The sequence below is a fragment of the Apteryx mantelli genome, chromosome 2, assembly GCF_036417845.1.
Source record: "Apteryx mantelli isolate bAptMan1 chromosome 2, bAptMan1.hap1, whole genome shotgun sequence".
Lineage (NCBI taxonomy): Eukaryota > Metazoa > Chordata > Aves > Apterygiformes > Apterygidae > Apteryx > Apteryx mantelli.
Window position 1 is genome coordinate 163424656 of NC_089979.1, and position 22482 is coordinate 163447137.

At 47.0% G+C, this 22482-nt stretch overlaps 1 protein-coding gene and 1 long non-coding RNA gene across 5 annotated transcripts in view; one reads left to right on the top strand and one right to left on the bottom strand.

Moving 5' to 3' along the window:
* Positions 1–625: 625 nt before the first annotated feature.
* On the bottom strand, positions 626–19073 carry LOC106490278 (uncharacterized). Of its 3 annotated transcripts, XR_010883616.1 has the most exons (6): positions 18948–19073; positions 16027–16174; positions 5167–5317; positions 3794–3906; positions 1477–1544; positions 626–1003 (listed from the first exon to the last, which is right to left on the bottom strand). It is a non-coding gene; the product is annotated as an uncharacterized lncRNA (long non-coding RNA). The 3 variants fall into 3 exon arrangements; XR_010883615.1 differs by lacking the exon at positions 1477–1544; XR_010883614.1 differs by lacking the exons at positions 626–1003; positions 1477–1544 and having other exon boundaries at positions 3322–3906; positions 18948–19072.
* Positions 19074–19437: 364 nt separating this feature from the next.
* The window catches only part of ACVR2B (activin A receptor type 2B), a 98268-nt gene continuing 95223 nt past the window's right edge, over positions 19438–22482 (top strand). For both annotated transcript variants that reach the window (XM_067292531.1, XM_067292532.1), the window contains exon 1: positions 19438–19613. In XM_067292531.1, the coding sequence (XP_067148632.1) occupies positions 19562–19613 (52 nt within the window). In that variant the 5' untranslated portion in view covers positions 19438–19561. The remainder of the gene's footprint in view (positions 19614–22482) is intronic.

Here is a 22482-nt window from a genome sequence, read left to right on the forward strand (position 1 = left end):
AGAAGGCTCAAAAATCCCCTTTGATAAATGGAGGGTCTGGCTTACTTACAGATTCCCCTCGATAATACCTGTCCATCTGGGTGGGACATCCAAAACTCAGGAAATCCAACGGAGTGGGTTATTTCCTGCTTCGTGCAGTCATCATTTTTTAACGTTAGAAAATGATGGCCCCTTACAAACTGACCCTTAGCCTACAGCAGTTTGTCATTGAGGGCTCCTTAAGGCTCAAAGCTCTGACCTTCATCACGGATGTGTTAGACACATTTAATGCTTAGATTAAGCTAGATAACTACCAATACTCAGCCCTTAACCAGCAATACTCAGCCTTTGAAGTGAGAGAAGAGAGAAGTCACACAGGATGTTGCAAGCTTCCCTCCATTTTTCTGTGCAGGTACTTCAAAACCTGTGACAGCGGGAAGGCTCCATCCAGAGCTAGGACTATTTACACATTTCCAAGGCACAGTTTACCAAGAAGTACAAAAACTTTACCCTGTGTTCGAGACTCAGGAGAGGAGGCTACCGGTATATTATACTACTACATCACATAACCTCCAGACAGAATATGTTATTAGGATTTATTAGGTTATAATCCTTTTTTTGATTAAAAATTATAAATCTGCTCATGTTTGATGTTAGCCCATAAATGCATAGCACATGTCAAGCAAAGCATAGTATACCTGGCCCCTGGGCACGCATGGCAGAGCCTGACCTGCCACTTCCATTGCTTGACAGAAAATAAGGGACCTGATCAAAGGAGTGTGGCCCTCTCCATGCTGGGGACATGGCTTTCAAGAGGTTAATCCTCAGAAATGGAGTATGCTAAGCTGTTGCGTTTGATTTATTGTCCCTCCTTTCTTCTTGTTTCTCCTTGAAACATAAAAGCTTGCAGCCCACAGACTCTTGACATTTCCTTTAAATGCTCTTGTCATTCAGAAATTGCCACAGTCACCTCCCATAACTTTGCACTTAGTGTTCCCAGCTTGTTTGGGGTTACTTGCAGAAGCTGAAAAGGAAATATGAATAGATTACAGGGCTCAATCCTGCAAGGTGGAGAATCTTCTAGCTCTGAACCAATAAAGCACTTAACCATTTACTTAACCATTTAGCATTTACTTTACTCAAGGGTGGGAGTAGTCTGACAGAACTACATTACCGCTAGCTGAATTATAAACTTGAGAATGAAATTGTGAAGATGTCTGCAAAATAAACAACCACTCTAGCTACTGAGGGTGGGTGACTGTGTGTGGGATTTTTAAAAGATCTTGTTGATTTATGAGCACAATTCTGACTTGCACTGGAACCTCACTTTTAAATGCTTTTCTAAGAATCTACCTCCCTACGAATTCGGTTAGGTCCTTGGGCTCCTTAAATTCTGTTTTGCACAGCAGAACTATTTTATGCTCATCCTGACTGTACCACATGCATCTCCTTGTCTCTAATGCACACTAGTGAAAGACGGAGAGTCTTTCAACGTACACGTTTGGCTGGATGAGACAGTTCTAGAGGTCTGCAGTTCAGTTGAAGGTTCCGGCCTTTGTAGTCATCTAGGGTTAAGAATAAAAGTTAAGAAAATCCCGGGCTTTTGGAAAACTACCTTTATTTATTTTAATACAGTGCAGGAATACCAGATGAAGCTTTAGTCCATTCATGAGCCAGTGAACTAAAATCATATTTTTTATGCTCCATTAGCTATGTATATGAATAGGGATAGAAACAACCAGCTTGTAAATGGCACTATATACATATGAAAACAAGTATAACACCTCCTGAAATATTGCCTTCTGAACGATAGCCAAACAGACTAAAGACACGTATAAGACCTTTACTGAGCTCTGACAGAGAAGGTCCTATGATTCGGATTCAGGTGGTGCTGCAGAGCACAGTTAGTGGTTGGGTTTTGTTTCTTACCTGTTTTGAACCTTACCCTCAATCCAATGTTCACCTCTAGGAAATGTTTCCAGTGACCTAGTCCTTGCATACCTGTTTTTTCTCTTTTTTTTCCCCTTGGAAAAAGAAAAATTCATGATTTATCCTTTCTGATGGAATTTATTTCTTGTGACTAGTGCTTCCAAAAATCCTTTCCTTTCAGCCCTGAACACTAGGGAACCTGAATACGAGCCTACTCTTCCATGGACACATGGAACTCATATTTCCCAGCTGAATCCTGATAATTCACTTGGTAAGAAACATTTTTTGTCTTACACACAACATAAACTGGAATCAGAATCTTAACTTTGTTTTTTTTAAGAAATGAGCATTTTTTAATTGCTTGTTGCTGAAAGCAGCAGTTATTTCACTGAAAAGACCGTGCTGGAAAAGCAGGACAAGGTGGTGGCAGATAGGGGTTTCAGATGTCCTTAGACTGAGGAAGGAAACGGACCCAAGTCTCCAACTTTTCACGTAAGAGCTTGAAGACAGTGTTACTATGGAAAATGCAGCCTCTTCGCTTTTCATGGTACTGAGAAACTGGGCACCCCAGGCACTTCAGGTGAATGCCGGTGCATGTGGGTGCCACAGTGTCCAGCAGGAGATGGGAACTAGATCGCCTCAGGGAAGGCAGGGACATCCCTAGGCACAGGGAATGGCAAAACTTTAAGTCTTTTAGGAAGATTTTTGTAGGGAAACTGAGATGCTTGTGACTCTGAAGGCATCCAAGTGAGATGGCATTACTTTTTCCATGGATCACTCAGTGAAACTGAGGTGTCTATACTTCGTGCAACTGCTGTTTTAAATCTTGCCCTTAGTGATTTGCAAAATCAGGCCTCAGGTGGCTTCAGGAAGCTGTGCCCAAGTGAACAGGCGCAGCTTTCTTTCAGTAATCCTGGGTAAGATAGCAGTGACAAGTGAAATGAAAGGTGCATTTTGCATGACATACATAGAAAAGCCAATTACATGTAATTAATGTTGGCTAAATGCTTTGAAGATGAAAAGCTTTTATACAAGTGTGATTAACATCTATTCTGTCGAAATGATTGTCTTTCTAATGTTTTAAGAAGCTTAATAGCATGCTTCAGCTTTTCATTGTTTATCTCCGAGATGCGATGACCCCATGTAAAGCATTCATGGGCAAACTACATAAGAAAGGCCTTCAGTGGGAGTTGACGTTGGCCACAAACCAAGTGTAAAGCCTGAGACACTGTGGGACAGAAATGATTCACCTGTCAACAGCTCGGTTTTTTACAAAGGTTGCTAATCAGCAAACTGGTTGAGCAGTGCTTAAATATTCTAGTGATACGAGGGCTTAAATTGCGTGCGCTCGCTGCAGGATTGCTCAGGCAGTCTACAGAAAATTGTTGGTGCATTCTGGATCCCGTTTTAGAAGGTGTCTGGTATGGCACACCACCTTACACTTAGCAGGAGCTCATATGTTGGCACAGGACCAAACAGACACCTCCGAATGGGAATTTTGCCACCGATTTCAATGAACACAAGAAATGACTACATTTTAGCACGCACAAAAATGAGCCATTAGTGACTGAAGGCTTATAGTCAATTGTCTTGCTCTGACATATTTTGCTTTCCACTGTAAATAAAGTGGATTTCGTTGTAAACCGTCCGCAAGAGATCAGAAACAATAAGGGTCAGGCACTGAACAATAGGGTCTCTGAGAAAACAGTGAGTTCATACTTTGGCAGTTGTTGTTATTTTCTGAAAACAAGTGCAGATGTTTTAACATGCTGAAATTACTCAAGACTTTTATGGAAGAGGCCATGGAGTAAATAAACCAGTGACAGGTATAATGAAAGGCATTCAGTTGATTTGCTTGCTCAGAGTTATTTTATTCAAGGGATACCTGTTTTGACTACCAGAGGCAAATCCTCGAGACCACCGTGCTGCAGACCATCTTGAAGAAGTGTTTCTCTGGAAAAGAGAGCCGGGCGAGATCATGTAGCCAGCCGCCGGATTCTGGATGACAATCAAGTGGGTTACTTAATTCTTTGCAAGGAATTCCTAGAAAGCATCAGTTCCCAAAAGAGACATATATGAAGACTGCATTCTTTATCTGTGGGGGGTAAAATACATGGGCTGTATCTCCACTGTTGAGGAGAATACCACATGAATCATTCACCGTACTGCCGCCAAGAAAAGTATCCAGGCCTCACCAAACATCATGCTGCTATTAAATCAGCAAGCTGAGGGTAAGGGAGGTTTGAAGGGCTACAGATAAGGGCAGAGATCTTGCTCTCTCCCTCCATCAGTTAGCTCCCTGGATGATCTGATCTCACGGTGGGTTAGGACCAGTCCCTTGGGGTTTTCTCTGTATGATGGAGGCTACAAAAGTACTCTGAGAGAGGGTTTGTGGGGATCACCATTTCATCCCCTGTTTAGCCAACCTCAGCGAAACCTTTCCCCGCACTCACACCGGAGCAGCTTCACTCCGCTGCTTATCTAAGGAAAAGAGAGGAGAGCTGCCCACCAGGAGACGAGAAGATGCCCTCAGGTCCTTCCTCTCTCCGCTGGGGCAATGAGAACCTGTTGTGCATGTCTTGGCCTCCTGGCACATGGTGGTGAAGAGCCTGGGTCAGTGAGAGGAGCAGGGGTGGAAGCACCCATCAACCGGGCAGAGCAGGACACAGATGGCAGAGCAGTGTTAGCAGTAGTAACTGCAGTTGGGTTTGCCATCGAGCACTGGTGCAGTATTACCCCAGCACCCAACCATGGCTAATCCCCACAACTCTGTGCATGTGTCCTCACCCCCGGGTCTGTAGCCATCCTGCCACGCCAGGCAGCTATAAAAGCCCATGCCACTTAGAGCTGTGGTCCTCTTCTTCAAAAGCATTATGGGGAGGAGAGGAGTCATTTGGGACAGCTGTCTTGAGGGCTGACATGCCTGCCAGAAACCTCACTGATGAGGTGGTGAGGGGCTTTCGGGCTTCACCAAGTGGTGCCTTTACCTGGCTGCAAAGTTGTTTCTTACCTTGCTAGTCTACACATGGCAAACGAGGTGAGACAACCTGAGCTTCACTTGGACCCGCTAACATACACAGAAGAGTGATGTGGTCCTCAGGGCTTATCTCTGTCCATTTACATGTATTAATAATCTGGCTGCTTTGCCTTCACTAAGATTTTACCTCAGGTTAATTACTTCGTATTAGCTAATGCCATGTAAGAACATGCATTTTTTCCCCTCTACTGAAGACAAACTGGCTCCAGAAAAGCGCATACCTTTAGTACAGCTTGCTGGAGCGTTGCAATCATCGTCTCTGAAAAATGCGATCAATAAAAATGCCAGGACCGTTTCCACAAGGCTGTTACCAGAGGTGAAGAGCTATGGCTCAGGCTCCATGTGTCCTCCTCGGCCAGCCAGGGAGATGCGCTGCAGGGAAACGGGTCTCAGCATTGCTCAGCCTGGACCTGACCTGTGCAGATACCATGTTTCAGGGCTCAAGGCTGTCAATTTGCCACCTTGCATAAACACTAAATCCACTGAAAGAGTCCTGGAGGAGAGAGCTGCAACATGACCAACCTTTCGCTCAAAGGGAGGCTGGAAATAATTTCAGCTTTTGTCACCGTGACCTGCCCTTGCAGGACTGAGAAGAGCTTTGTGTGCACACCCGTAAGAGCTGGAAACCTCTCCTATGGATCCCTTGTGAAAAGGCCCAGTTTGAAAAACATGCTACAGAAAGAATGAAGCCCGACTGCAAAGGAGAGTGGGTTTTTTTTCCTCCCATGAATAGGATTTCAAAGCAGCAGCCAAAGTGAATCATTATACATCCCTGCCATATGTCCCTTTCAATCAATAAGGCCTTATGCTCTGCTAACAATCATCTTAAACTATACCTATTAACGAGAATGCACATTTTCATAGTAATAATTCCATGCACGTCAAGGCTTGCGGCTTACAAACAGTCAAAAATGATCATAGTGGAAGGGAGACAGACTTTCTGAAGCAACGGTCTAAGTGTGTGGACATACACAAAACTGTACAGGCTGTCACTCTTACACAAGTAGGCTGTTCTCTGCTTTTAACGGCATACACTTCTACCGATTAATTAACCTTTTTTCCCTCTTTTAAGCACGTGTTTTCTCAATGACCCAGTCAGTATCTCTCCTAATGACCCAAGGCTTCCTCCGAAGTGGCTGATGCACTGAGGATGAGAGTGCAGCAGTAGCCACACATGGTATGAGGTATGGTTGGCTCCTGAAGGTGGTCCTCTACACAGGTGGGCAAGGGCAAGTTATATGGCCTCAGTAGGACCTCTTCAGTCTGGAGGGAGAGCGGTGACAACAGCAATGAACTTATTGCAAAGTCTAGCATATACGCAGACTAGTTTCTCCGTGAAGACATAGAAAAATGCTATAAAAGGGATGTGGGGTTTCAGGGACATGGTAGAGGAGCAGGAGGCAGGAGATGTCGGTTTTATTTCCTACAACCTCGGGCAAGTTACTCGATCTCAGGATCATTGCTATTTCCCATCTATTGGCTTTTGCCCAGGCATATTGCAAACTCCCCATGATGGGTGTTGCTTCTCCACAAATACTGAGCTTGATGCAGAAATTATTGACTGAAATGCCAAGGCTTGAGCTACTCAGAGCAGTCAAATCTTAACTATGGGCACGAAACACTGGGTAGATTCACCTGACTAAATGTAGAAATCTACATTTGAGCTCATCACCCGTGGCTCCCTTGCTAGTCAATGGAGAGTCAGTCAATACAGTCAATGGAGTCTACAGTGATTCATCTCATCCTAAAGTGGATGGTTAAAACAGAACAGATGAATTGCATAATAAGAACACCTATTTCTTCTTGCTGCCTGGCAAGCCTGGTGTGGCAGCTCACATGCAGATGTCTATTCTGTAGATACCTGAAATGAGGTGAGACTAATCCCACCATCACCCTCACGACCTTCCCCTACCCTGAAGCTCTGTGTGCATCTCAAGTGCTTGCCCATGCAGTTGTCTCTGTACCCTGGGGTGCTTCACAAAGAGCTGCAGTTGGTTTGTGGATCCCAGAGCAGGAGAAAGGTGGCAGTCCCACACTCAGTCAGCTAAAACACACTGCGCCCTACCCACAGGCCATAGCCCCAAACCCTCCCTCGGGTAGCTGCAGGCACAAGCATGTGTGTATCAGGTGAATGGGCATGGACACAACATGTGCAACATGTGCAGTTGTGCACTGGGGTTGCATCAGCTCCAGGTGCCTGGTTGTGCAGGAGCTCAGAGCAGACTATACAATGTTCTCATGTCTACAGATCCTCATATTAGTAAACCGCTTACAGGATGGCACGGTCCCAATACAGCTGAGCCCTTTGAATGCCACCACATAAAAATAAAACTTCTATCTTGCCCTCAGAGGATGCATCTAATCTTTGCTTATTTCTACATTTTATAACTAAATGTTGCTTCTGCAACCCTTGCGTAGATATCTTATACACAGTCTATGTGATATCCTTCATGAGACAATCCTTGTGTGTTTTGCAAGGTTTAACATAAAAATTCTTTGCTAATCAAAAGACATTACTGCTCAGATGTTTCTGTGCTGCAAAATAACCCTCAGCCAATCAAAACCCCTTCAAATAATCCCTGACCACACTCCTGGCTTTGTGACCTTGTTTCCTGTGGATGAAGGTGGGAAAGGGAATGCTCTTACCTTTCAGCAAAGCGCTGTGCAATTGGGAGTGTCAATAATATCATCAAAATAGAGCTGCAGTGGTGCAGTGCCCTTTTGCTGGCTTTCTGTGCAAGCATATATCCTTACTAGTATCATTAGTTGTAAAATTTCACTTAGTTTCCTCCTCTCTGGCATGGTACATGCTCACTGAATCTTGAAGTCCTTATTCCTGAGACAATTCCTCTTGCCTTTGAGGCAGATTTGTAATCCTGGAAGGGCTGTTGAAAATTAATAGTACTAATTTTTCATATCTGGAGATATTAACGATGTACAAGTTACTGGATTTGGTACAAGATAACTGGCCAAATTGCTGTGGCCTGTTTTACATGTGAAATAAATATAAGTGATCAAAGGATATCTTCTGGCTCGAAAAGGCATTAATAATACTAATATCAGCTGAGGTAATTAAACTGCATGTATTTATTTAAACACATAGTGTAGCTGTTGACCCTGTGGCATCCTTTCCCTTCTTTCTAACATCCACAGACATTTCTACATCAGCGGTATCTTTAGGAATGAGGACAGTAAAGCTGGGCAGGAAATAGTTTTCCCATCCCAGGAATGTTCAAGACTATAAAAGAAAAACATCCCTACTCCAAGTCAGGATGAAAGCTCAAAATCACAGTCTCAGCATCCGGTCTGACAATGACAAAACCACACACAGTCCCATCTAGTTTCACATCTGGAAAAAATGGCCAAACAGCTCCGGACATTTCTGGCTGCTCTTTCCTTCTGGCTTGAGTTGCACCTGCTTTGACAGCAGCCCTGAATCCCTCGGGATCCCCTGAGCGCGCACAACGGGAGCGCTGGCCGCCGGCTGCCCACCACCCTCTTCCAGTGCTACATGGGGAACGTCAAGAGACAACCTTCCTCGGGGCTGACCAAACAACGTAGGGTATTTTACACAGGGAGGATGCATTTATATTATTTGAAAGGGCTGTGGCTAGTTCAACGGGTGCATTTGCCCAAGGCGCTTCATCCCAAGCTGTGTCATTGCTCCCCTTAGCACCGTACTCCCTTAGGCACATGGTTTGGGACACTGGATCGATTTCTTAAATTTGCTCTGTGATTTTTTAGGGTGGCAACAATCAAGGTAATGATTTTGTGATCCCTGCTGGCATCCAAAAATGCAGTGCAATCTCGTGCTCTTGGCCTGCTGTTTCAGAAACAGCCAGTGGGGCTTTGCATAGACATGTTGAGCTGAATTCAGACCAAATGCAGTTCTGCGCACGGCGGCTAATTAGAGGATGCTTCCAGTGGGTGAGATGCTGGAGAAGAGCTTTAACCATGCAAAACTGTGATCTCTAGCAGATTCAAATCCACACCCCCAGGAACTGCAGAACCATATTTTCCATCCTGCACAGACCGCATTTATTAATATTTGTGTATCTTCAAGTTTTTCATCCTTCATTTCCCTTTACATAGTTTTATTTTTCCCAGTCAATAAGAATGATTTTATTCTTCTTAATTAGATTTTTTTTTAGGTTTCCCATAGTAATTAATGCACTTTTCTTCAGCACTATAACCTATTAGAGTAGTTAAAATATTAAATCATGATTGCTGCCAGATCTAAGGGACCAAGAAACATAGGTTTTTCAATAGCCACTTTGTCTTCATCTTTTAAATTAGTTTGCAGCCTGCTTTACATTTTTGGATAAGTAATAAGATTTGTTGATCTGAACGAAGAATGATATAAAAATAAATTGCATTGTACTTTTAATTACATAGTCTTAATTTTTGCGGTGACACTCCAGGCTCTCATACAATATTGTTTAATGTTTGCTTCCCTTTATGGATTTGATAATTTAAATACAAAATTGTCATTTAATTTGCAATTTTCTATATTTGGTGTTGGGGTGCTGCGCACGTTAAGGAATCCAGGGAATCATAGCTTTTCCCCCACCTCTTCTGCCTGTGCGCAGGCATGCATGCTCCATGCTTGCTTTTTCTAAGGCACCGCATCCCGGCTACAGAGACGTTTTTCTTCTCCACCGCTGTGAGCAAATGGCAACTCAGCTATAGCACTGAGAGGAGCTCAGCAGCACACGCTAAAAAAGCATCTAAAAGCATCTCCTGGATCCTACAGCCACGGGACCATCAGAGGAGCACAGGCATCAAGAGCTTAATGCACCGGGTGGGGCTGCAATCTTCTCTCTACTTGCCATTTCGAACCAGGGGGCTTGGTGCAAAATGGCCTGCTGCTCCAGGGAGCCCTTTTTTTTGGCTGGGGGGACTCCAAGGAAGTGGCTGAGAATGGTGGGTAGGTCAGAAAGCATCGTCGAAGATGCTGCCCTTGGCAGGCTCTTTCTGCATCTGGGGTGGTTTGGGTCCATCCACCCCCTGCGGACAACCTGGTGGAAAGTGCGTCTCACAAAATTCAGAAATAGCCAGGAGAACGCTACAAATTGGGAGCATTTCAGACCTCCTTTCCTCCATCAGGAACGAGGTGCCTGACCTCTCTTCCATCCTCATCTGCTTGCTCAGAGGGGAAGATCCATCGCTCCATCCTACCCCAGGCAGTGTTAACTACTCTGGCAAATCATGTCTTTGTAGACTGGTTTTGAGGTGGTGGTCTTTTGGTTTTGACTGTATTGCAAGGTTTCTAGGAAATTAAGGACAAATAAAACTTTTCTTTTAAAATTCCATCCCTATAAAAGTGTCCCCCCCATCTTCATTAATGATTTACTTTCTGTGGAACAAATGCACTAACTGAGGACAGAATCATTATTAAAATCTCAGTTAACAACACAATATTACTTTGGTCCTTTCATTTCCTCCACTATTATAAAATTCAAGACTCATTTCATCTATTAATATTAGCAATCTATTTTTTTTTTTAATTTTCACCAGGCACAAATTAAAGAGGGGATAGCATTATGGAAGCTGCACTAGAACTTACTCCTTTCTTTTCAAATCTATTTTTTCCCTTCCATCAATTCTTTCCTCGCATTTAATACTGGCTTCTTTTGCATTGTTATTCCCAATGACTTCATCTGATACCTGCCATTACTCTCATGGAAGTCAACTGGAAGAGGCCAGCAGACTTCCCTGGAAGGTGATAAAAATCAAGGGTCGATGAAGGTCAGCACACAGATTCGGGAGCAAGGGAGCTGGGCTCTGGTCTAGCTCTGCCACAAAATTGCTCTGTGACACTGAGCAAGTCATTTTATTTCTCTGTACTGCAGTTTCCATGTGTTTAAAATAGGAACAAGAGTGTTTGCTGCTTATCTTTCAAGTCTCCCAGCAAATAAAAACTGATGTATAAGAGCTAACTAAGCAAGAAGGCACAGATCCTTCTCACAAGAAGTCGCTGTGTCCTAGACCAGCAGCAGGCTGTGAGGACTAGGGTAGAACAGAGATGCACTCTATTTTTCAGAGCGCTCACAAATTGCTTCTCTTCCCTTTATAACAGATCATTGTCAGTGTCTTCTAATGAGATTTTCTTTGTGCCTCTGTAACACTAAACATAACCCATATTTCTTTGTAATATTTCACACGGAAAAGCTCTGCTCGTGTGCAGTGTTTGCTTGTCAAAGAAATGCTGGATTTTTAATGCTCTAGAATAACTAACTTCTACTGGTTATGGCACACTGTTGCTCATTTAGCTTGTTTCTGTATCCCCACAATCCTAAGAGCCGCACTTCAGCTAAATAGGCACGGGCTTGTTCTTGCATGGCATGAGATTTCCGTCATTGCAAACGGGGGATTGCTATTCCTGCAGGTCTTCCCAAACACTGAAGTGTCCTACTGTGAGAATTAAGAGAAAAAAAAAGTCGGAGAAAGTCAGAGAAAGCCCTCTAAAGGACAAGAGGCCCCAGGTACAACCACCAATACCAAAACTACTCCCGAGACATGTTTGTCCAAGTTCCTCCTGCAAGAACAAGGTGGTTGGTTCCTCAACCACCCGTGGGACTATACTCCTGTGCTCAACTATTCATAGTGTCAGAAAGTTTCTCCATGTTTTACCTATGTCCTTCTTGCTGAAGTTTAACCCCTCTATTCATCCTACTTGCAGAAGATACAAGGACAAATTGTGCTACTCCTCTTTGCATCACTTACATGTATTTGGCAACTTGTTTGGTCTCCCCTCAGTCCCTTCTTCAGCCTACACACTTCTGTCCAGCCTTTCCTCCAAGGCAGGTTTTATACACCCCCAGTCATTCTTTTTGCACCTCTCTGGACTTTTCCCAGTTGAGCCATGTCTTTCCCAAGGTGTGGCAATTGCTCTTCAGCCAAGCCCCCACTGCTGCCAAGATGAATGGGAAGGTTTTTCCATGACTTTTGCAGGGCACCAACAGGCATCCCAGTAGGATAGTGGGATTTTTGCAACATTGGGTTCCTGTTGTGCACGTAAGACTCAGAGCTCCGCACAACAGCATCCTGGCCATTTGCTCCTCATGGCGTATTTCAGAAATTGATTTTAACTCTCCTGTCAGTGAGTGCAACATTTTAATTACTTTTGTGGATAAAGCCCATTGTTTCCATTCTGACCATGACTTAAGGGATAAATAAAGCCTATCAGAGATCATGCAGAAGCTCGAGCTGGAACGGTGGCCACCTGAACATCCTGGACCGGTACCTTTGCCATGCATCCATCGTCCTTGTCTTCTAAGTTACACTTTCTAACATTTAAATCTTTCTTCTCCCTCTGTTTTGTATTCTTTTTTCAAATCTGATATTAGTAGCTGCTTGCAACCATTTAAACTATGGTAGGGGCATAACTAAGGGTCTGCGTGCTATCCTACAGTGCGGACACAGAGACTGGTGGCTTGCAGGATTACTAATGTTTTTCCTGCTGCTAATTCCCCCTTCTCCACACAAGCATTTGGTGGCAAAAACAAAGAACGAGATCAGCAGCCATTGGGAACAAGAGAGGCTGAGCGGACACGGGGTCAGGAAGGTCCAGGCATGGAGCGTAAGGGGGTTAAGAGAGAGCTGGGAAGGAGCGGGGACCTTCTCGCAGGCATGATGGAGGCAGCAGGCCTTCACCTACACCTGTATTGGCAACATGTCACTCCAGTCGCTCTGGAAAACTGATGGATGTACCAGTGATTGGAAGCTTAAGGCAATAGTTTTACACTTAGTCCTCCAGACCTGGGAAGAGCTCGCCAGGCAACCAGCCCAGAACTGTGCAGGGCCCGTCACCGGCAGGCCGTAAGGACAGGTCAGACGGGCATTTCTCAGGAATGACATAGGTCCACCTAATCCTGCCAAAGGGAGGGGGACAGACTAGATGGCACCTGGAGATCCCTTCCAACACTGAATCCGTGCTTGCACACTGCCAGCTTAAAGAGAAGAGCTTCTTTGAGGCGGTTTAAGCCAGCATCCCCCCATGGCAAGAGGATGGTACTTTACACTTTACGTAAAATACTGTAAAATAACCCCCAGTCCCAATAAAGACGAAAGGAAAACTAGCACGTTAGAGAAGTCCAGTTCATTACTCAAAACCATGTAACACAATAATGTTGCACTTGAAAGCTCAGTGCATCTGCCTTGCTCTGTTTATACTGTGGTCTTGAGCGTTTGCCACCTCCTGTTAATGGTGATGGAGTATTTGCCACAAAATCTTAATCATTTGCCTTCTCCGAGAGGGTATTTTTCCTGATGAAAGCCTTAGTGAAAGCAATGCAGGAACCAGGGTATCTCAGCCCCACCGGGCATTCCTACACCCTAACTGCTGAAATTTGGGACACGGGCCAACAATCTGGAGCAAACTCTAAAAATACACCAAACACTGCAGGATGCATTTTATTGGTGCTTCCATACATGCCTGGAGCGTGTCGGGAGGCACGAGGCCACAGGTAAGACCGGCGAAAGGAAAATCGTCAGCATGGCCAGGCTGCAGGAGCGATACGGGTGCTTTGCTTTGCAACTTTCCCGCTTGCGTTGCTTAAGCACAGCGATTTCAGAGACAGGGCATTTCTGTACGAACTTTCCTGCTGTCAAAACTTAATTGCAACCAGTTAAAAAACTCCGAGTCTGGCTTTTTAAATGGAAACGGGAATTTGAAAGTTGTGCTTTTGCTGACCAAACACCTGGGCAGGGAGGAAGGCGAGGGAGCTGGAGAAACCACAGGCCTTGGCTCTATGCTAACATAGCCACCACATGCACTTTAAAAGACCTGCACTGCATTTGCAGGTAAAAAATATCAACAGCTGAAGGCAACGTGGGTAAATATCTCCCATCCTCATTTTACAGAAGATGGCAACTTGGATGGATAGTGTCATTACACTGCGGATGGAAAGCTTTTCTAACGTGCCCTTGCTGCTTGCCCATCTCACACAGAGACTTTGCAGATAACCTCCACATGAGCGAAATGATCTGACGACGGGACCTATGTTTATTTATCTCCAGCCTTTCACAAAAGGAGCGTGGAGTGCTTTATGGGCACAGAGCACGAGATTAATAGATTCCCATTACCGGAGGCCGTCACAGCCACCACGACTGTCACCAAGACGTGATTCTTGCACTGCAACCACCAATTTGGGAGCATATTTTGCAGACAGGCATCCAGGCAGACTGAAGCATTTCACGTGGAAGTGGCTTTACTGCCACAGCCCTGGGTCATCTGTTTGAACGGTTAACTAGCATCAGCTGTTAAGAACGTCTTCCTTGCACTGAGCTTACAATGCACTGGCTACAACTCTCTGCAACACCCTGCCTTGGAAGTAAGAGATATATTTATCTTTTTTTTTTGGGAGCTAAGCAATAGTGAAAGAGCCATATTTGTATTTTAAAGGGAAACTGAGGCAGAGAGCCCCAAACAAGATGTTAAAAGAAGTGCCTAAAGTTAGGTGCTGTAGCCCACTCACATAACTGCCCTGCTCTGCTCAGAGTCCTGGCCATGCGGCAGCTTTTCCAAAACCCAGAGCTTTTACACATTAGGTTCGGGGAGGTCCCGCTGTGAGCGCAGCACAGCCTGGTGTTTCAGGGGAGTTTGAGTGCCGGTTTCTCATCACTAAAAAGCCTAACGGGGCTCAAGGGCATAAGGCAAAGCCAGGGGCCACAGTAACCTGAAGCGTGGCGCATCTCAGTGAAGAAAATACCTGCAAGGAAGCTCAAGTATTAGACAGACCTTTGAGGCTACGGCCCGGGTTTAAAAAAAGATAGAGAGTGCAACCCTTCCCCAATTAAGCATATATCGTCACTGCAGAATTAGTCATATGATGTCCGTAATCCTCCTTGTCTGAGCACACAAGTCTCCAAGTTGAGCGTGGGCGTGCTGCAGTTCCCGGCTGGCTGCCGGGGCTCGGGGATACGGATTATAGCTTGGATTCGGCTTTTATTGGGGAAGTAAGGTGCTAACAGCGCAGTTGCCGTCCAGGGCCGATAGTCCTTCTCCCCACCCAATACACCAGACAAGCTCTCCCGGATTTAAAGGGGAATAATTATACAACTCGGCTTGTTACGGCGGTAAAAATAACGAGCTGTGCCCGAGAAGTCCTAACAATGTTCATGGATGAGTAAAGCTACAGTAAAGGTTCAGCTCGAACAAAGCTTCATCATGCGGCTCTGGCGCTGGGCTGCCAGTCGCCTGTCTTCATGCTTCCACCAAAATACAGCCAAAACCCGGGGAGAATTCAAACGCTGGCAGACTGCGAAACTTTTGGTTTATGGGCATGCCATGAGTAGGTCCCTTCGCCCAGTGCGTTCCCCCCCAAGCAGTCAACATCTGATGCTTTGCTCTTTAGCCGGGAGCTAAGAAAAGCCATCAAAAATACCTTCGTAGAGTTTAGGGCCCATTCTGTCTGCCGCACCACTTGCTATTTTTACTGGTCTCACTGAAGCCAGACCGCAAAGGGCAAATTTGCCAACGCGGGTGGGCTTTTTTAGCGCCAAAAAAAAAAAAAAAACCCACCCAAGGGCTCATACAGACAGTAGCGAAGACCATATGCATAAACGTCTGGAAGTTCAGGCTCTAATTTAAAGCTGCTTCAAATATAGACGCTCCAGCAAAGTTAATTGTGGCTGCATTATGGAGAGGTGACAGAACCGAGTCCTTAGAAAGCCAAGGAAGGTTTAAATCTGCCTCAGCTCTGCTCCCTTTAAAGTTATGCAGAAGCACCCAGAGCAGCGTCAGGCTGAGACTAGGTCTAAACCCTGCTGGAAAGTTCTGCAGATAAGGTACGGACCACACAACTCCAACAAGAAGCTCTACGTTTCTTGAACACAGGGATAAAGTTCTTTAGCAAAACCACCTTTTCTTCGTGTATTGGGAACCCTGCAGTATCGGTTCTGTGCTTTAAAAAACTTCCTAATTCCGCTTACAGAGGAGAACGTAGAATGCCGTTGCATTAAGAAACCTTTTCTTAGCGTGGGTTAGGCATTACTGGGAAGCACTTGATTACAATACAATGCGGTTAAAGTGACAATTTACTTACTCAAGGTTATTAATATAAATAGTTTTTTCTTACCTATGCATTTTGAAATTGGTAGGTAGAGGCCGAGATGCCCAGAGCTGCTTAGCAATGAGTGATTTTCTATAGGCAACAGCTGCTTTAGTAACTGAGCTGCAAACTGCAGCGGGGAAACGAGCTTGCTGTCCCAAGGCCTCCTCACCCCCTGCAAGTAACAGAAGTTTTGCTTTAAAGGACTGCAAAAGAGTCACTTGAGTTGCATCCGCGCTCTGTAACCCGCAGCGAAACAACGCTGGGCTGCAAAACAAATCCGAGCGGGTGAACGTGGGAACTGAGTCCCCTTCCCCCAGGATGTCCTCGTTTCCCAACACCTCTGGTGGGACGAATTCCCGTTCCCTGAAGAAATCCCATTTCGTGAGAGCGACAACAGGATTTGAAGATAAACGACGCACGAGCGCTGCAGTTTTGTACAGGCTTAAGCGATGCCAGTATCTTTATTGCGTGTGGGGTGTCAAAATACATGAATTTGACTTCTGACAGTGGTCGCACGAGAAAGACTGAGGACCATATGATGCTGCAAGGCATAAAACCATGTCAGCTAGAAATGATTTCAGCGCAGTCGGGTTTTTTTTTTTTTTTCCAACTGTTAAGAATAATTATTTAGAAACGGTAGGAACTGTGCAACTCTAGTGACAACCAGAAAGAGAAGAAACCTCCGGGAAACACCGCTTGCGAGCGCTGCCTGCTCCTAGCGCCCGCTACCCTTGCTCTTCGCTATTTCAGGAAGGGGCAGAGGCTGGCAAAGTTTTTAAGCGTCACCCTGCTCCGGCTGTAACATTATCTCCAGTGACAACGCTCCCTTCGGGGTTTTTATGTTGCAAGGGCAGAAAACATTTTAGCTTTGCGGGGGGTAAACACCTCCCTGTGAAACAATGTAAGCGAGCCAGGACTGTAACTCGCTGTTTGCGCCACGAAGGAAAATTCAGGGCATTGTTTCTCCCTGGGCAAAGAAAAAAAAAAAGACCCCAGGGTCCAGTTCGCTGTTGGTTTGCTCCTCGTCCTGTCACTCATGTCACGAAGCGCGAGAGGCCTGGGCGGCTCCAGGACAGCGGCCGAAGCGCCCCGGGCCCGTTTCCTCAAAAGCGTCGAGATCTTTGCCTGGAAAGCGCAAATTCAGGTGCTGTGAAATCAGGGTCCTTAGAGCAGGGCCATTACGAAGAGGCGCTTGTCACCTGAGCCGGGCTGATTGCTGCGCAGACCCGAGCAACTCCTTCAGGGACGTTTTTCTTGCGCTGCTTTTTGCCACACGCTTCCGTTACCTCCTGGACAGGTGATTATTTTCTGCATCGGAATTTGCAACCGGGATTTTTTTACCGCTTGCATTGCCCGTGGGCGCGCACGCTAGCTGTAACTGCCCCCCGACTGCCTCCTGTTTAAAGACACAACCGCTACACGTATTCTCCTCTGCTAATAGTAAACATTATGAGTGAGGTCTGATACTATGAATGATACTATTAATTGGTTTATTGCAACTCCACCTAGGAATCCCATTCACGATTGAGGGCTTGTTACATAAGTGTTATGAATAGGTAGAAATTTTTTTTTCCTCCTGCTTCGAAGAGGTTACAAGCTCTTGAAAAAGCCTCCCAAAGTTTCCTGCGAGCGTCTCACTTTTTAAAAAAAACATGCATACTTCTTCTTGGAACAAAACGCTTCTCCAACTTTTAAAGGAGTGATTCATATTTACTCTTATCTCCCTCCAGAGGGAAAGCAAATGGGTTTATAAATATTTCCAGCCTTACTCCCCATCGGACAAATTAACAAGCTGACCTGCAATTCACCACTGTCCGCATGAGCCTGCTCCTGCGATGAGTCAGGGCAGCGTTGGGGCTCAAAGTCGCGGGAACGACCCAACTTCAGCATCTTCCCGTCCCCTTCCTTCCCCCCTAGGATTCCTTCGGGCTCCCTAACGCTTGATTATTCAGCTACAGTTAAAAGAAATCGCAGAGAGCGTTCAATTCCTGTAACCCCCGGCAATAGAGAAAAAACCTTATTAACCCCCGAAACGACCGTGGCTCTCGATCGCTGGCGCAGCACCCGCTTCGGTGCCGCGGCAGGAGTCGGGGCGCCGTCGCCCCGTGGGGGAAAAGGCCCCTCTCGCCTGCGGCCGGGCAGGGGGCTGCCGGGCGAAAAGCCGCAACAACGCTCGCGCTTGCACTAGCCTCAAAGCAGAGGATATAAATATATATGTGTGTACACAAATAGACACACACGCATGTGTACATCCTCCTAGATATATATATTTACAAAATATCCTCCTATTATAAACATATATTGTGTCTTTATATATGTGTATAAAGTATCCTCATATATATGTGTGTATATGTGTGTGTGTATATATATATTTTTTTTTCGCAAGAAATACGCGGGTTATTTCCATTCTCTCTTCCTCGGGGGGCTCCCGGGGACCCCCCGCGCGGTGCGGTGCGGTGCGGTGCGGTTCGGCCCGGCCCGGCCCCGCGGGCGCCGCTTGCGCGGGCAGCGCCGGGGGCGGCGCGGGGGCTCCGCGGGCGCGGCCGTGACGGGCAGCGGCGCTGCCCCGCTCAGCGGCGGCCGAGGCGCGGAGCCCCCACGCCGCGCCGCGCCGCTCCTCCCCCCCGCCAGCCTCTTTGTATCAAACATCCGGGTTTCCCCCGCTTGGCTCCGCTGTGGCTTCTCCCTTTTTTTAGAAGCCATTTTGGACTCGGTTCAGGTTTTTTTTTTTAATCTTTTAATTAAAAAAAAAAACAACACCCTCCCCTTCCCCCCCCTTATTTTTTTCCGCTTTTTTTTTTCTTTAAAACCTCCCCCCCCCCGCACACGGCAACTCCCGCCCCAGCCGCCGCCGCCGCCAGGCCGCCCCCTCGCTCCGCGCCCCGCGCAGCCCCGCGATGCCGCCGCCCGCCCGCCCGCTGCGCGCCTCCTCCGCGGGCTCTTGCCTGCCGCGCAGCAGCCGCCTCGGGCACCTCGCAAAGTTTCGCGGCGCAGCGCGCGCCTTGCGCGGGGTGGGTGTGGGTGTGCGCGCGCGGAGGGGGGGGGGCGAAGGGCGCGCGCGCCTTGCGCGGGCTGGGGGGGGCGCGCACGAGTGCGCGCGCGCGCGTGTGCGCGCTCGCCCCTGCTGCTGGGGGAGCCGGAGGGGCTGGGCCGGGGCGGGGAGCAGCAGGAGGAGGAGGAGGAGGAGGGGGAGGCGGCGGTGCGGTGCGGTGCACGCCGCGCTCCCAGCACAAAAGCCCGGGCGAAGAAACTCTTGGAAAGCGGCGAGCCGGAGCCGGGGCGGCCGGGCGCTGCGGGGCTGCTCCTCGCCACTGGATACATTTTGCAACTGCGAAGGAATTAAATCCCATTTTGTAGGATTTTTTTTTTTATTATTTTTTGTCCCTCTGTTTCCACCCCCCCCCTTATTATTTTTTTTTTTTAAAGAGAGGAGAGCCTCGTTTCGCCCCCCTTCTTCCACTCTCTCGAGCATTATATATATATACATATATATTTTTTTTCCTTGGGGATAGAGAGGCACACAAGGAGGAAAGGAAGAGAAAAAGAAAAGTAAAGGAATATGATTGCTTCGTGGTTGACTTTCGCCTTTCTTTGTGGAACTTTCTGTGCAGGTAAGTGCATTTCTGCGTGTTTACCTACGGTAGCCTCTCGCAATGCAAAAAAATTGAATGGGCCGTGCGGTTATCCGGCGGCAGCCTCCGAAAGGGAGCGAGCAAACAAACTGGGGAATGACCCCAACTGGGGGGGGGGGTCGTTTTAATTTAAAGCCCCCCCCCTCCATTTAGTGCTCTTCCTGCTTTGCAGGACGAGCTTTCCCGTGCTGCTTTTTGTTCCCTTCAGTCAGGCGGTGGGAATTAATGGCAATGTAAACACGCCGCGGTGTCGAGGAAACTTTGCAGAAACGGGTATTTGCCGCTGTGCGGGGGCTGCACGAGAGGCTGCTCGGGGCGGGGGGGAGAAGGCGGGCGCCGGTGCGCGGGGTGCAGCCCCCCCCCGGGGGAGGGGGGGAAGGCGAGAGCTGGGGGCGCCCCGGGTGCTGCCGGGGTGTCACCCCGGGGGGCCCCCCCGTCCCCCGGAGCGCCCCGGTCCCGGTGACGAGAGGGGTCATTTGGGGCCGGTTCGTGATACGGGGAGCTAGGAGAAAGTTTTTTTTTTTCTTCTTTCTTTCTTTATTTTTTTTTAAATAAGGGGGGGGCTTTTGTTACAAGGTTTTTTTTTTTTGCTTGTTTTTTTAATTTTTATTTATTTAAAATACGGGTTTCGCTCGCGCGGCCCCAAACTTCAGCCTGCGGGGTGCGCGTTTTCCATAGGGACGCGGGGGGAGCGGGGGCACAGCCGGGCCGGGCCGGGCTGTCCTGGGGGGGGGGGCGGCGCGGACCCCCGGGCGCCCCCATGCCCTGAGCGCGCCCGCAGGGCCGAAAGCGCGGGCGGGCTGCGAAGCCCCTTCGCTCCCCCACTTTCCCTCCTCTTTCTTAAACCCCCCCCTTATCATTCCCACGCCAAATCGGTGGTGGTGGTGGTGGGGGGGAGTGTCTCGCAGCGCTGCTCCCGGCCCCCTCTTTATGTACCAGTTGCGCGGGGATGGGCGCAGGGCACCAACTTGTCCCGCTACGGAGCCGGCGCGGGGAGGGGGGGGGGGGAGGCGGCTCCGAGCAGCGTTCCCAGGGTGTGGGAGAGATGCTGCAGTCGTGTTCTTATTTATTTTTTTCCCCCCTTAAAAAAAAAAATTATTATTATTATTATTTTTAATTCCCTCCGCTCCGCGATGGGCAGCGGGGCCGGGCGGGCCGAGGCGGGGAGGGGGCGCGGGGGGCCGCGGCGAGCGGCGGCTCGGGCGGCCGGGTGCCGCCGCGCTTCCTTTGTTCCGAGTGCCCATTAAATATGCGCTGCCGGGGGCTGGTCGGAGCAGCAATGCCACCCTGTCGTTATTAGCATTATTATTTTTAAAGCCACACTCAAATTGGTGAGGTTTGGGGGGGGGAGACAGGCCAAAAAAAAAAAAACCCTGAGCAAAACCACCTTTTTTTTTTTTGCTTTATTTTTTTTTCCCATCTAATTGATGGGACACTTGTACGCACAGCTTTGTTTCCATGTGTTGTGAAGGGGTTGGGAGGGATTGTATTTACATAGCAGCGCGGAGAGCGAGATCAGGTATTTGGGAAGGAGCAGGGGTGTGTGTGTGTGTGTGTGTGTGTGCGCGCCGTCAGTATTCGCGGTATTCAGGGTGGCTGTAATCACAACAGCTCTCTTGGCTGGAAAATTCTATTATGGGCATAAAGGAGATTTATGGTCAATGTATTTTCTTTCCATATATCTTGGAATCCTTTTATCTCGGGTGATTCAATAAAAGAGATGGCTTCCGCGTTTTTGTTTTTGTTTTGGGTGTTGTTGTTGTTGGGTTTTTTTTAACCTGCTCCTATGGTTGTGCATATAGTGGTAGAAATGCAAGTTGGAGGAAAAAGCAGTTGCTTAAAAAAAAAAAATTAACCCTGAAAGCTTCTTAAATGTATCATGTTATGAAAAGGATAATCTGATAGGACATACCTCCACTGACTTTTTTTTTTTTCCTCCCCCTGAAAACATAATAAAGAACCCCAGAAAATGAATAAAATCCTGCTTATTTGGAAAGGTCCTCGCAGATCATTAAATCGGTGCCTTAGCAATTCTGTAAATCTCCCCCTCTCCTATAAAGCCTTTTCCACGTTTCTTGTGATGTTTGCATTTGTCGATACGATCCTCATTGTCCGGTTTTTCCCTAAAGTCAAGAGCCCCCAGCCCCCAAACCCCAAAGTTGCGGGGGGTTGCTGGGGGTTCACAGCGCTGGGCTTTGCTTGAAGTATTCTTTCTTTTGTGTGTGTACATGTTGTGCGTGGTAGGAAAGTGGTGGGCTTTTCGAAAATAGCTTGACCTCCATTGTTGACGATTCTCACCGCTACCTTGGCTGCCTGTAACAAAGCAAGCCCAGGCTGCAATTTTTTTTTTTTTTTTTTTTAAGCTGTTATGCTTAATTTTTGGAATACAGAGGATTCATTGAGGAAAACATTATGTTCATTTTTAGCCCTTTGTTTGCAAATTTTCTGCAAGCCCAAATGTTCAGAAATTCATGCTTTAATCGAGGAGTTTTAGAAAATACTGAAGGTGTAAAAGGATTTGTCTTGCGAGATGTATTACTAACGCGTTTCCCTGGGCTATTGCTTTACTTTTATTTTGGTGCAAGTTTAAGTAATGCCATGCAGCAATGAACTGTGCTGCAAATGGATCTGGTCTCCTCTTTCACTGTCTTGTATTTATCCTCTTGTGCTTGAGAAAGGGAATAAAACTGGCTTCATTAGCTTGCTAATTAAACACAATGAATTGCACGGCCCAAGGTTAATGGCAATGGCCTTTAAAAACACCAAACTCTTGAACAGGTGTTTGGGATATATATATATATATATATATATTTAATCTGTCATCAAAACCAGATAATTACACCACCGA